Here is a 12,196-nt window from a genome sequence, read left to right as displayed (position 1 = left end):
CAATATGGCATCCGCGCAACAGAAGGTGTATTTTACGAGGGCAGTTCAATAAGTAATGCAACACATTTTTTTTCTCGGCCAATTTTGGTTGAAAAAACCGGAAATTTCTTGTGGAATATTTTCAAACATTCCCGCTTCGTCTTGTATAGTTTCATTGACTTTCGACAGGTGGCAGCGCTGTACGAAGCTGTTAAAATGGCGTCTGTAACGGATGTGCGTTGCAAACAACGGGCAGTGATCGAGTTTCTTTTGGCGGAAAACCAGGGCATCTCAGATATTTATAGGCGCTTGCAGAATGTCTACGGTGATCTGGCAGTGGACAAAAGCACGGTGAGTCGTTGGGCAAAGCGTGTGTCATCATCGCCGCAAGGTCAAGCAAGACTGTCTGATCTCCCGCGTGCGGGCCGGCCGCGCACAGCTGTGACTCCTGCAATGGCAGAGCGTGCGAACACACTCGTTCGAGATGATCGACGGATCACCATCAAACAACTCAGTGCTCAACTTGACATCTCTGTTGGTAGTGCTGTCACAATTGTTCACCAGTTGGGATATTCAAAGGTTTGTTCCTGCTGGGTCCCTCGTTGTCTAACCGAACACCATAAAGAGCAAAGGAGAACCATCTGCGCGGAATTGCTTGCTCGTCATGTGGCTGAGGGTGACAATTTCTTGTCAAAGATTGTTACAGGCGATGAAACATGGGTTCATCACTTCGAACCTGAAACAAAACGGCAATCAATGGAGTGGCGCCACACCCACTCCCCTACCAAGAAAAAGTTTAAAGCCATACCCTTAGCCGGTAAAGTCATGGTTACAGTCTTCTGGGACGCTGAAGGGGTTATTCTGTTCGATGTCCTTCCCCATGGTCAAACGATCAACTCTGAAGTGTATTGTGCTACTCTTCAGAAATTGAAGAAACGACTTCAGCGTGTTCGTAGGCACAAAAATCAGAACGAACTTCTCCTTCTTCATGACAACGCAAGACCTCACACAAGTCTTCGCACCCGAGAGGAGCTCACAAAACTTCAGTGGACTGTTCTTCCTCATGCACCCTACAGCCCCGATCTCGCACCGTCGGATTTCCATATGTTTGGCCCAATGGAGGACACAATCCGTGGGACGCACTACGCGGATGGTGAAGAAGTTATTGATGCAGTACGACGTTGGCTCCGACATCGACCAGTGGAATGGTACCGTGCAGGCATACAGGCCCTCATTTCAAGGCCGTAGCATTGAATGGAGATTACGTTGAAAAATAGTGTTGTGTAGCTAAAAGATTGGGGAATAATCTGGTGTATTTCAATGCTGAATAAAACAACCCCTGTTTCAGAAAAAAAATGTGTTGCATTACTTATTGAACTGCCCTCGTATTATTGAATTTAGTCGTACTCAATCAGTGATTGCATTTCAGCGGGCATTTCATATTCGATTTCGTGCTAAACCACCATCACCAAAGAACATTAGATGGTGGTATAAACAGTTAGAAGACACAGGGTGTCTATGTAAAGGCAAAAGTCCAGGCCGGCCATGGGTTCCTGAACAAACAGTGGAACAAATCCGACGAGTGTTTGAGCAGAGCTCCCGCAAGTCTACGTGTCATGCTAGCCAAGAACTTGGGTTACTGCGCATGACAGTGTGGCGTGTGTTATGGCATCATTTAGCCCTCAAGCCATACTGATTAAAACTGGTACAAACTCTTCGAAATACTGACAAAGTGAAGTGAGTGGACTTTAGCAGTGCTATTCTAGATGACATGGAAGATGACACTTTTATGTCACGGTTGATATTCAGCGATGAGACATTTCCATATTAGCGGTAAGATTCACTGTCATATTGTGCGTATATGGGGGCCCAAAAATCCTCATGAAACAATTGAACACGAACATGATTCACCAAAAGTGAAGTTTTTTGTGCTGTTTTGCAAAGCAAGGTTTGTAGACCCTACTTTTTTGAGGAAGAAACCATAACAGGACAATCATATCTTGCAATGCTACGGAACTGGTTATTCCCACAACTTGACTCTGACAATTTCATCTATTAGCAAGATTGAGCACCACCGCACTAGCACAACAATGTGCACAGTTTCCTCAATGTCTTATAATCTGATGGCAATAGTAGATTTCCCAACTAGGGTTACTGTTAACAGTAAAAGTCTGATAGATCATATATTTATAGATAAGCCTAAATGCAATGAGATCACTGTACATCCAATCCTTGGCCTTTCTGATCATGGTGGTCAATTGCTTAGGCTCAATTACATCAGTGTGTGCAACAGTTCCGAGCATTCTTGGAAATCTTTTAGGATAATAAATGAACAGGGCCTTAAAAAATTCAATGATAGCCTAAAAGAGATAGATTGGAGCCCAGTTTATAGGGAAACAGATGTAAACAAAAAGTACAATTCATTTTTAAATGAATTCATGTCTGTATTTCAGTCCATCTTTCCCAAAAAAGTAGTTAGAAATAGTCATATAGGCAATGCCAAGAAGTCTTGGATCACTACAGGGATAATAACATCTTGTAGAACAAAGAGGATGTTAAACAGTTCTCTCAGGACTTGTAATGATCCAAAGAAATGACAACACTACAAACTCTACTGTAGCATTCTCAAGAAGGTTATAAATAAATCTAAAAGTTACCTGCATAAAATCAGAAATTGAAAGCTCAGAAAATAAAACTAAAACTATATGGAATGTAATAAAGAGGGAAACTGGCAGGACAACAGGGAACATGTATCAGGTAGAGATTAAAACAGGGGACAGTATCATAAAGAAACCTGAGTTGGTTGCAGAAATATTTAATAACCACTTTTTGAGAGCAGCAGAGAAGACAGGCTGTAATGGTTCTATGGAAGAATCATTGTCCCTCCTACAGAAAGCTATTAGCAACAGAATCCCACAGTTATCCTTACCTCCAGTTACTGTAAGCGAAGTCATAAGACTAATTAGGTCATTAAAAAATATAAATTCTGCTGGTGTGGACAATATTTCTAGTAAAATACTGAAACACTGTTATAAATTTGTTAGTCCCGTCTTATGCAACATATACAATGCATCCCTACAAGATGGGATTGTCCCTGACAGACTTTAAGTTGGCTGTAGTGATTCCTCTCTTTAAAAAAGGTGATAAAAGCATTGTTACAAACTATCGCCCAATATCCCTATTAACTACCTTCTCGAAAATTCTAGAAAAACTCATGCACAGGAGGATTGTAGACCATCTCAACTTCCACAGTATCTTAAGCAAAAATCAGTTTGGTTTTCGTGCCGGTCTTTGTACTGAACAGGCAATATTCTCTTTCAGCAACCAAGTTTTGGAAGCCATTAACAAAAAAATGTCTCCAGTGGGTATTTTTTGTGATCTTACGAAAGCCTTTGACTGTGTAAACCACCAAATTCTTTGGAAAAAGGCAGAATACTATGGTTTAGGTGGTACTGTTGGCTTGTGGCTACAATCATACCTACAGGATCGGAAGCAGACTGTAATGCTAAATGGCTCTTCTGGAGAACCTGCCTCGTCTGAATGGGGCACGATAACGTGTGGTGTGCCTCAAGGCTCCGTTTTGGGCCCACTGCTTTTCCTCATCTTTATTTATGATCTTCCTCTTTGTTCTGAGACAAAAAGCAAATTTATCCTGTTTGCCGATGATACCACAATTCTAATTGACGATTTGATTGATCATGATCTTGAACAAACTACAAATACTGTTTTTAATGACATCTTAAATTGGTTCTCTTCAAATGGTCTCTCACTCAATGCAGATAAAACTCATTATATGAGGTTCCATACATCACAAAGTAATCCCGATGAAATTAACATAAAATGTAGAGATCAACCAATACAGAAAGTTGAAGATACAAAATTCCTGGGTGCTTACATAGACAGTAAATGTAATTGGTCAGTTCACTTTCTTCATCTATGTAAAAAAACTTAGCTTGGCAACATTTGCATTATGGGTAATTTCTTCAGTGGCTGAAGTTGACACTGTTAAGGTTGCCTACTTTGGCTACTTCCACTCATTGATGTCATATGCTATCGTATTCTGGGGGAACCAACCACTTGCAAAAAAAGTTTTCACCATCCAAAAAAAAGCAATCAGAATAATGTGTGGGGTCAATCAAAGACACTCTTGCAGGCACTTGTTTCAGAAGATAGGTATCCTAACAACTGCCTCACAGTATATTTTTTCCTTGCTGACCTATGTGTGCAAAAATTATTCCATCTAAAAAGACAACAGTAAATTCCATGGTTATAACACCAGAAACAAAAACAATCTACATTTAGAAATGAAACGTCTCACTCTGGTAAAAAAAGAGTTTGCTACTCCAGCATTAAGCTGTTCAATGCTCTACCACTACATATGTGTTCATACAGAACTGCAAAATTTAAACAAGTCCTCAAAGATTACCTGACAGAGAAATCTTATCATACTGTGGATGAATATCTGAAAGAAAATCACTAAACTTATTGTGTCTAGAAGTAGTTCAATTGATTTTATTGGCATTTGGGCATTAGCACACTTTTTGTAACAACAGATTGGCTGTACATGTATTTACTCTTGTAGGCCAAATATCTGATTTAACTTTGTGCTCTTATCTTTAACCTTTATTTGAAACTCCTTTTTCTGTCAAATGGTTGTTATGTTATCTAGCTGACATTGTATCTGTTACTGTATTTATAGTATGTCTTACTTAAACTATGTACAATTTGCCATTGAATTGCCCTTGTATTTATTGTAACTTTAAATTGAAACCTGTACAATTTGACATGTTCCATATCCTTGTGATTGACTCACTAACTGGATCTATGGAACAAGAAATAAATAAATAAACAACGTGCCTCAATGTTGGATAGGGCGTACAGGACCGCGAGACCAGGCTTTATGCTCTTGGCCTCCTAGGTCCCCTCACTTAACACCTTGTGATTTCTTCCTGTGGGGATATGTTATACAATGTGTTTACATTCCTCCCTTAGGCCGGTATTACACTATCAAATTTCTTTGTCCAATATCTTTGTCAAAGATATTTGATAGTGTAATAGGGACTTTGTCAAATGTCGTCCAATATTTGATCAAATCTAGAGCCTCGCTGTGTATTTGATCAAAGAAACCGCTTGTCTTCTGTTCACTGCAATGTGACATGTTACCACATGGAGCGCTAGCATCGCTGCAGCGTTCTGTCGTCTGTAGTGTTTTTATAACCATTGCCGGTAAATACAATTGGTGTGCGCCGACAACTACAAAATTAACAGAGATGTCTGAAGCTGATGAGGTGCTTTACAACGTGAGGCACCCTGAATACAAAAATAGATTAAGAAGATTGGAGACCTAACCTAACATAACCCTCTCCTGTAGCAAGGAATCGGAGTGTTACAGTGAGCCTGTCTTCTGAAGATGTAGCAGTTCTTAAGTGAATATTGTGCTTTGTGATATGAGGATACACTTCATTGAGCACATACAGAAATGTATGCTCATCCATTCTTAAGTAATTGATGTACGACTTGACGTCTTCCACTGTAAGCTCACGTAACAAGTTTTGTTGAATGCTTTTATCGTGTCGTCGTAAAACCCACGGCTTCACCCAGATTAGATTAGTTTTTCGTTCCATACATCCGTGCTGAGGAGATCCTCGTGGATGTGGAACATGTCGATTTTTTTAAGCTGAAATAACAATACTAATAGTATGAATAAATACAATTCATCATTTGTTTCTATTAAAAATTTCGCCAATGGAGTGGAAGGAGTTGGCCATTAGTAAGTCTTTCAGGCTCCTTTTAAACTGATCTTTATTTCTAACTAAATTTTTTATGTTTCCTGGCAAATTATTGAAGATGAGTGTTCCTGAGTAGTGGACCCCTTTTTGAACTAAAGTAAGTGCTTTTAAGTCCTTGTGCAGATCATTTTTGTTCCTGGTATTGTATGTATGAACTGAGCTGTTTGTTGGAAAAAGAGATATATTATTTACAACAAATTTCATTAAGAAGTAAATATACTGAGAGGCAGTAGTTAGTATACCCAGTTCTTTGAAGAGGTTTCTGCAGGAAGTCCGTGAATTTACTCCACAAATAATACATATTACACGCTTTTGGACTCTGAAAACTTTTGTTTGACTTCAAGATTTACCCCAAAATATTATCCCATATGACATTATGGAATGAAAGTAGGCAAAGTATGCAAGCTTTTTCATTTTTATGTTGCCTATGTCTGCTAAAAGTTGTAATCCCAGGACTTTTAAGACTGTCAACCTCGTATGTATGGTTCCATTTTTTCCCCCACTTCTTTTCCGCATGTGCACACAATGCAATTGGAGTACGTACAACTGCTGTGGTTAATAACAAATTGTTGTCAGCCATCTTGAACTTTGACGAAAAATTTGATGACAGTGTAATACCCCTTCTAGCGCTACGTCAAAGATCTTTGTCAAATATATTGGACGGAATATTGGATCACATCTTTGATCAAATCTTTGACAAAGAAATTTGATAGTGTAATACCGGCCTTACCTAGTGACACTGATGAACTAAAAACCAGAATATCAGCTGCTGTAGCTTCAGTGACAGAAGACACCTTATGCTCAGTTTGGGATGAATTCGGCTATTGGCTAGATGTCGTCCGTGCAGCTAATGGAAGACATAATATTGAACATTTATGAAGGGTTTTTATAAACTTCTGTCTTTTCTGAGTAAATTAGCATGCAATTTGTTGGTGTTAAGCCCTTCTTCTTAATAACTATTCTCTTGAAAATTGGGTCATTCTTTTTGGGACACCCTGTATTACAAAGAAGATTTGCAACCTATCTGTAATCTCAAGCTACACCAAAAAATTGTATTACCACATTGTTGTGTATCACTACACCACACAGTCCACTGGGATGTCATAACACTTTGCACGGTGATCAAAAATGAAAAATTTCTTTACAACAGAATATTCAAGTTTATCTATTCAAATGAAACAAACAAAATATAACACACTTTTTTCCCTGCCCCCACAATTTGGAGAATTCACAGATTATCTAGTTATGTACAGATGCACTGAAAATTAATTTGCCTCATATTGAATATGAGTTATCTTGGAAGCATGTAAATCCTCAAAAAGAAAACAAGCTTTTGGGAACAGTCTGTTAAGATAATTTATACACGTTAAGAGTATACCCACAACCTGGCAATACATGACACTGTTCTTTTATGATAAACAACCTGTTAACTGCACTAATCATCTCATAATGAGGAATGTAGCTTAATGATATTTTGAAACCTGATATCATATGTGATAAAACTTCGGTGTTTCAGCTACTTTTGTAGCTAGCCTTCATCAGATTTTATCACATATGACATGGTTACACAAAGAAGAATTTGACTGAAACTTCCCTCATATTACTTAAGCGACAAAATTATCATGCAAAACTGACCACAGACTTATAATAATACTCCAATTACCATCAAAACCAGCCAAATATGCTGCAACAGCAACTAGCTGTTTTCCGAGTGGTGGATGAGCATCAAAGAAAAAAATGCGTTTCATGTACAGGCTCACATACTTCCCATAATGAAGCTCATCAAAACTGAAACAGAATTAGAATATAGAAATATTGACTGTAAAATTAACTTTTACACATTCACATGAAAATAGCAACAGAAGACTGAATTTTGTATTTGATGATATTTGAGAAATTTGAGACATATTAGTAAAAATTGCTGTATCTCTACACGAGTGGCAGGAAAGATAGCTATGACGTGAATTCAATCTTGTGTAGGAGAAGAAAAGATTACCATAGACGTTAAGTAACTGTAAAAGTATTTAAGACAAAGATGGCAATGATCATGAAATTTACTTAAGTAATACATAAGAAATGAGTGAACAAAGAAATAAACAATCAGCAATTCTACAAATAGAAATCACATAAATATTAGATAAAGAGAAAAAGACATTAGAACTTGAGTTTTTATTAATAAAGTTCAACCAGTAAATGAATAAACTTTGCCTAAATGAGGAAGAAACTATTGAAATACTGTAGAAAGTTTCTTGCCCCATACAGAAAACAATATCCCAGGGGTCACTGAATAATTATGTGTTCTAACAATTCTAAACTGTTTATAGTGAATACAACACATATTTTGCTTAGTGGTGAATGGTCAAGAACTGTATCAAAGGTTTCCTTGAACTCAAGAAACTTGGCTTCAACCTGGGCTCTGATATTTCCTTTCTGGATCTCAAAACTAAAAAGAGCAAAACTAGATTTCCCACAATTGGTGCTTGTGAAATCTGAGATGGTTCCAAACAAGAGGGTCTTTGGCCTCTAAAAAAAAAAAAAAAAAAAGGTCGTAAGGTCGTCATACGCAAGTGCAAAATACAGGGTGGTCCAAAAGTACGGAAACACCCTCATAAAATTCAATTGGAGTAGCAAACAAGGAAACAGAGTCCCTACACAAGAGGAACGGGAAGGGGGAAACTTTATAGGCTATGCCACCAACATGGCGGCCATCTTGAAAGCCGCCATCTTGGATTCAACTCCAAAATTTCAAATGGGAATATGGTCTTGTGACATATCAAACAGATAGGGAATTTCACCAGAAAAACAATGCTGATGTTATTTTAAACGTAGCTTTATTCATTCTCGGGTTATAGCCAGTTACATGTGGCAGCTGTGGGACGCTCAGCAGCATGTGTGTTATGTGCCGAAGAGACATTACGCCGATGTTACACAGTCCCGAGAGATCACCAACAGTCATAGGAATGGCTCGATATGTTGTCCATTATGTTGTATTGTTGATGTTATCCTCCGAACCCAGTCCTGATGAACTTTGACCAACACATCTGGCTGAATTTGACCACACGCATCAACAATGCGCTGCTTTAGATGATGCAAATCCCGTATTTTCACAGAATAAACCAGTGCTTTGACATGACCCCAAAGATAAAAATCCAACGAAGTCAGATCAGGTGAATGTGGTGGCCACTCTACAGCACCCCTACGACCAATCCAGTTTTGAGGGAACTGCACATCCAAGTATGCTCGCATATTGTACCCTTAATGTCGTGGGGCTCCATCATGATGGAAGAATTCCGGAAATATCCTGTCCTCCATTAACAACGAGAAAAACACTTCTTCATCCCATAACCTCAGATAACCGTTGATTAAAACGTTTGCATGAGTAAATGATACCTAACAGTTAAACACATGTAACATATCAGGCATGGGATAGTCAATTTGCACCGTTTCAGACTCCATTTTATGACTTCTCAGTACTTAATGCTCACGCTGCCGAGCGTCCCACTGCTGTCGCAAGTAATTGGCTATAACCCGAGAATGAATAAAGCTATGTTTAAATTAATAACGGCATTGTTTTTCTGGCGAAATTCCCTATCTGTTTGATATGTCACGAGCACATTCCCATTTGAAATTTTGGAGCTGAATCCAAGATGGCGGCTTTCAAGATGGCCGCCATGTTGGTGGCATAGCCTATAAAGTTTCCCCCTTCCTGTTCCTCGTGTGTAGGGACACTGTTTCCTTGTTTGCTATTCCATTTGGATTTTATCAGGGTGTTTCCGGACTTTTGGACCACCCTGTATATTCCATAATTCCATAGTAAATTGATGCCAATCATATAGATCTGCAGTTTTATGCATCTATAGTGCAATCCATATTAAAGACTGGAACAAACATCTGCCTTTCTACAAATGCATGGGACACTTCACTGTTTCTGCAACCTATATTACATAGTTGCTAGAATGCGCATTACATTATTTCATATATCTGATAGAGAAATTTTTTGGTGCTTCATCAAGTATAATGGTGTTCTTCTATCATGCGAATACAGTTGTTTGTAAGTCCATGCTTATTGAGTGACAACTGAATGTGAAAATCTTCTGCTGATCTCCTTTGTGAACATTTGATGTCTGAATTTATTATTTCTGGATTCATTTTACCATCTTCTGTTTTGCATCTAACATGATCTGTGAGCATATAGACACAAATTTTAATCACTGATTAAATTTTACACACAGTCAGCATGTTTTAAATACCTCCACAGATAAAATCTTGCTTTGGAATCCACTGAAAGATTGTCATTTAGCTGTCCTTGAAAAAAGCTGTCTTGGATACTTCACAATAACAATCTTATGCAAAAATTACTGTTAATTTCTTAACCACTGGAACTCTCTTCACTATTGACAATACCAAAGCCCAACAGCGTGTATACTCTGTCTATTTTCATTCTCTTATACAGTACTGTACTGTAATTTGTCCTGGTATAATTTATTGTTGCAAAAAATACTTAGACTCAGAACTGGACTATCAGAATAATTTGCAGTGTAGTCTGCAAAACTACCTGTCGACTCCTATTCAAGCATCTAGGACTTTCCAGTATTTCTGTCTCAGTAGGTGTACCTCTCACAGAACTGGCAGTTCATTAAAACTACGGAAATCCTTAGTGAGTACCTGACAGGAAATTGATATCTAAGCTGGAAAGCTTTCTTGTGGTAATTATTATGATTCTGTTCACACATTCTTCAACGGTACAGATACTTCTGTTCTGATATGGAAGTCACATGCACACATTATAGCAAACTCTTGTCTCTCACTTTCTTTTAAGGAACATTTCCAACAACTGTATGTTTAGTTATTTATTCTATAATCGAGTAAGTTCAATTTGGCTCAACCACAGAAAAAAATAATAAATAAATAAATACAGGATACTTATGAATGTATAATATGCAGCTGTTAAGTTACTTTGTGCTGAATGAACAAACTGTCAGCAGACATGTAAAATCAGTGGACGACAGCTCTTGGTTGTCATTGGGATTATTGGCAATTGACACGAAAGGCTTGGACCAATTTAATGTAGCTATACACCCAAATGTTGTAAGCTCCAACAGAAAACATGTTAAATTTCACAATGAGTGAAAGACTTCTGTGACTGCAATGATTCCGAGACAGTGCATGGTAAACTTTGCCTGCAACTCTGTGTTTGCTGTGGAGGCTTTCAGGCTTTCACAGCAGGTGTTTATTTCCTTTGAATCACTTTTATTTCTGGGGGGGGGGGGGGGGGGGGGGTTAAAACACAAAATTTTCAGCTTCTTGTCCCCACCCCCACCCCACCCCTATGCTCAAGATATTGTCAGAGGCTATGGAAATAGGCTTTGAACAATTAGCTACATAGCTTCTTATTACTTCTCCTGCAGTCCTGCAGCATAGGAAACATTAGGCACATTATACCTACTATCAGAACACAGCCCAGAATATTAGAGAAGATGCCCTAGAAAATGGAGTGATGTTCTGGAAGCTACAACTGAAGCTGTTAGTTGGATTTGAATCTTGATAGAGATTTGTGAAACTGGAATGCTGTGTAAAGGTATATGAAGGAGAATTTGTATTTACTTTGTTGAAAGTAAAATGTGTGATTTGTAATTTTTCTCTCTTTTATAATTTGGAATTTGTATATTTAGTTTGCCATATGACAAATAAAATAAATATTAGTGCCAATTAAAGAAGGTTATAAGTGACCAGAACATTTTTGTCCATTCTGACTCGAGTTCTCAATGAGCTTCGTTACGGACACATACTATAATTGGAAGGAAAAACAGCATTGGTCGTATTTTTTTTTTTGTTTTATTATCCGCAAAATCGATTTTCGGTCACTTAGTGACCATCCTCAGTGCTGTAATATACAATTAAAATTGGTAGGCACTGGTATCAATAAGCTTAGAGTGATCACATACTATCTTCGTCACTGTAATTTAGTGATTTGAATGAAGCAGCTGGTATTTACATACATTACAAAATCAGATGCACACCCAAGTTTTTGCACACTAAAGACTTCTCATGTTTCAATCACACAAAGAAATGTATCAGCTTTCATCTCACATGAAGACTAACTGCTCTAGAAGTGACCGAGAAGGATGATGAACAGTACATTAGTACTGACAGATGCCTATACATAATTTTGTTTATCCTAAACACTTATTCTTTGAGGGCAATCTCACGATTTTTTTCAATAAATGAGTAACATAAAAGTTGTACTGCCTACAACTGTAAAACCAAATCCAGTCTATAGTTGTAAGACACTTCCCATTACCATGTAAAAATGTTCATTCAATAATTTTTTAGGCAACTGAATTTTTTTCAATGAATACGTAAGTAAATAAATAAATAAATAAAATACTTCATATTCACAGACACATAACTTTATTTTTGAGCAACTA

The 12,196-nt window shown here is 37.8% G+C and overlaps 1 protein-coding gene across 1 annotated transcript in view; it reads right to left on the bottom strand.

The window, feature by feature from the left end:
- Positions 1 to 12,196, bottom strand: part of LOC126263630 (protein O-mannosyltransferase 1) — a 176,326-nt gene that overhangs the window by 142,319 nt on the left and 21,811 nt on the right. The window contains exon 3 of the mRNA XM_049960721.1: positions 7,432 to 7,556. Within this exon, the coding sequence (XP_049816678.1) occupies positions 7,432 to 7,556 (125 nt within the window). The remainder of the gene's footprint in view (positions 1 to 7,431; positions 7,557 to 12,196) is intronic.

The sequence above is a fragment of the Schistocerca nitens genome, chromosome 6 (assembly GCF_023898315.1).
Source record: "Schistocerca nitens isolate TAMUIC-IGC-003100 chromosome 6, iqSchNite1.1, whole genome shotgun sequence".
NCBI classification, from domain to species: Eukaryota; Metazoa; Arthropoda; class Insecta; order Orthoptera; family Acrididae; genus Schistocerca; species Schistocerca nitens.
This window is presented reverse-complemented; position numbering and strand designations above follow the sequence as displayed.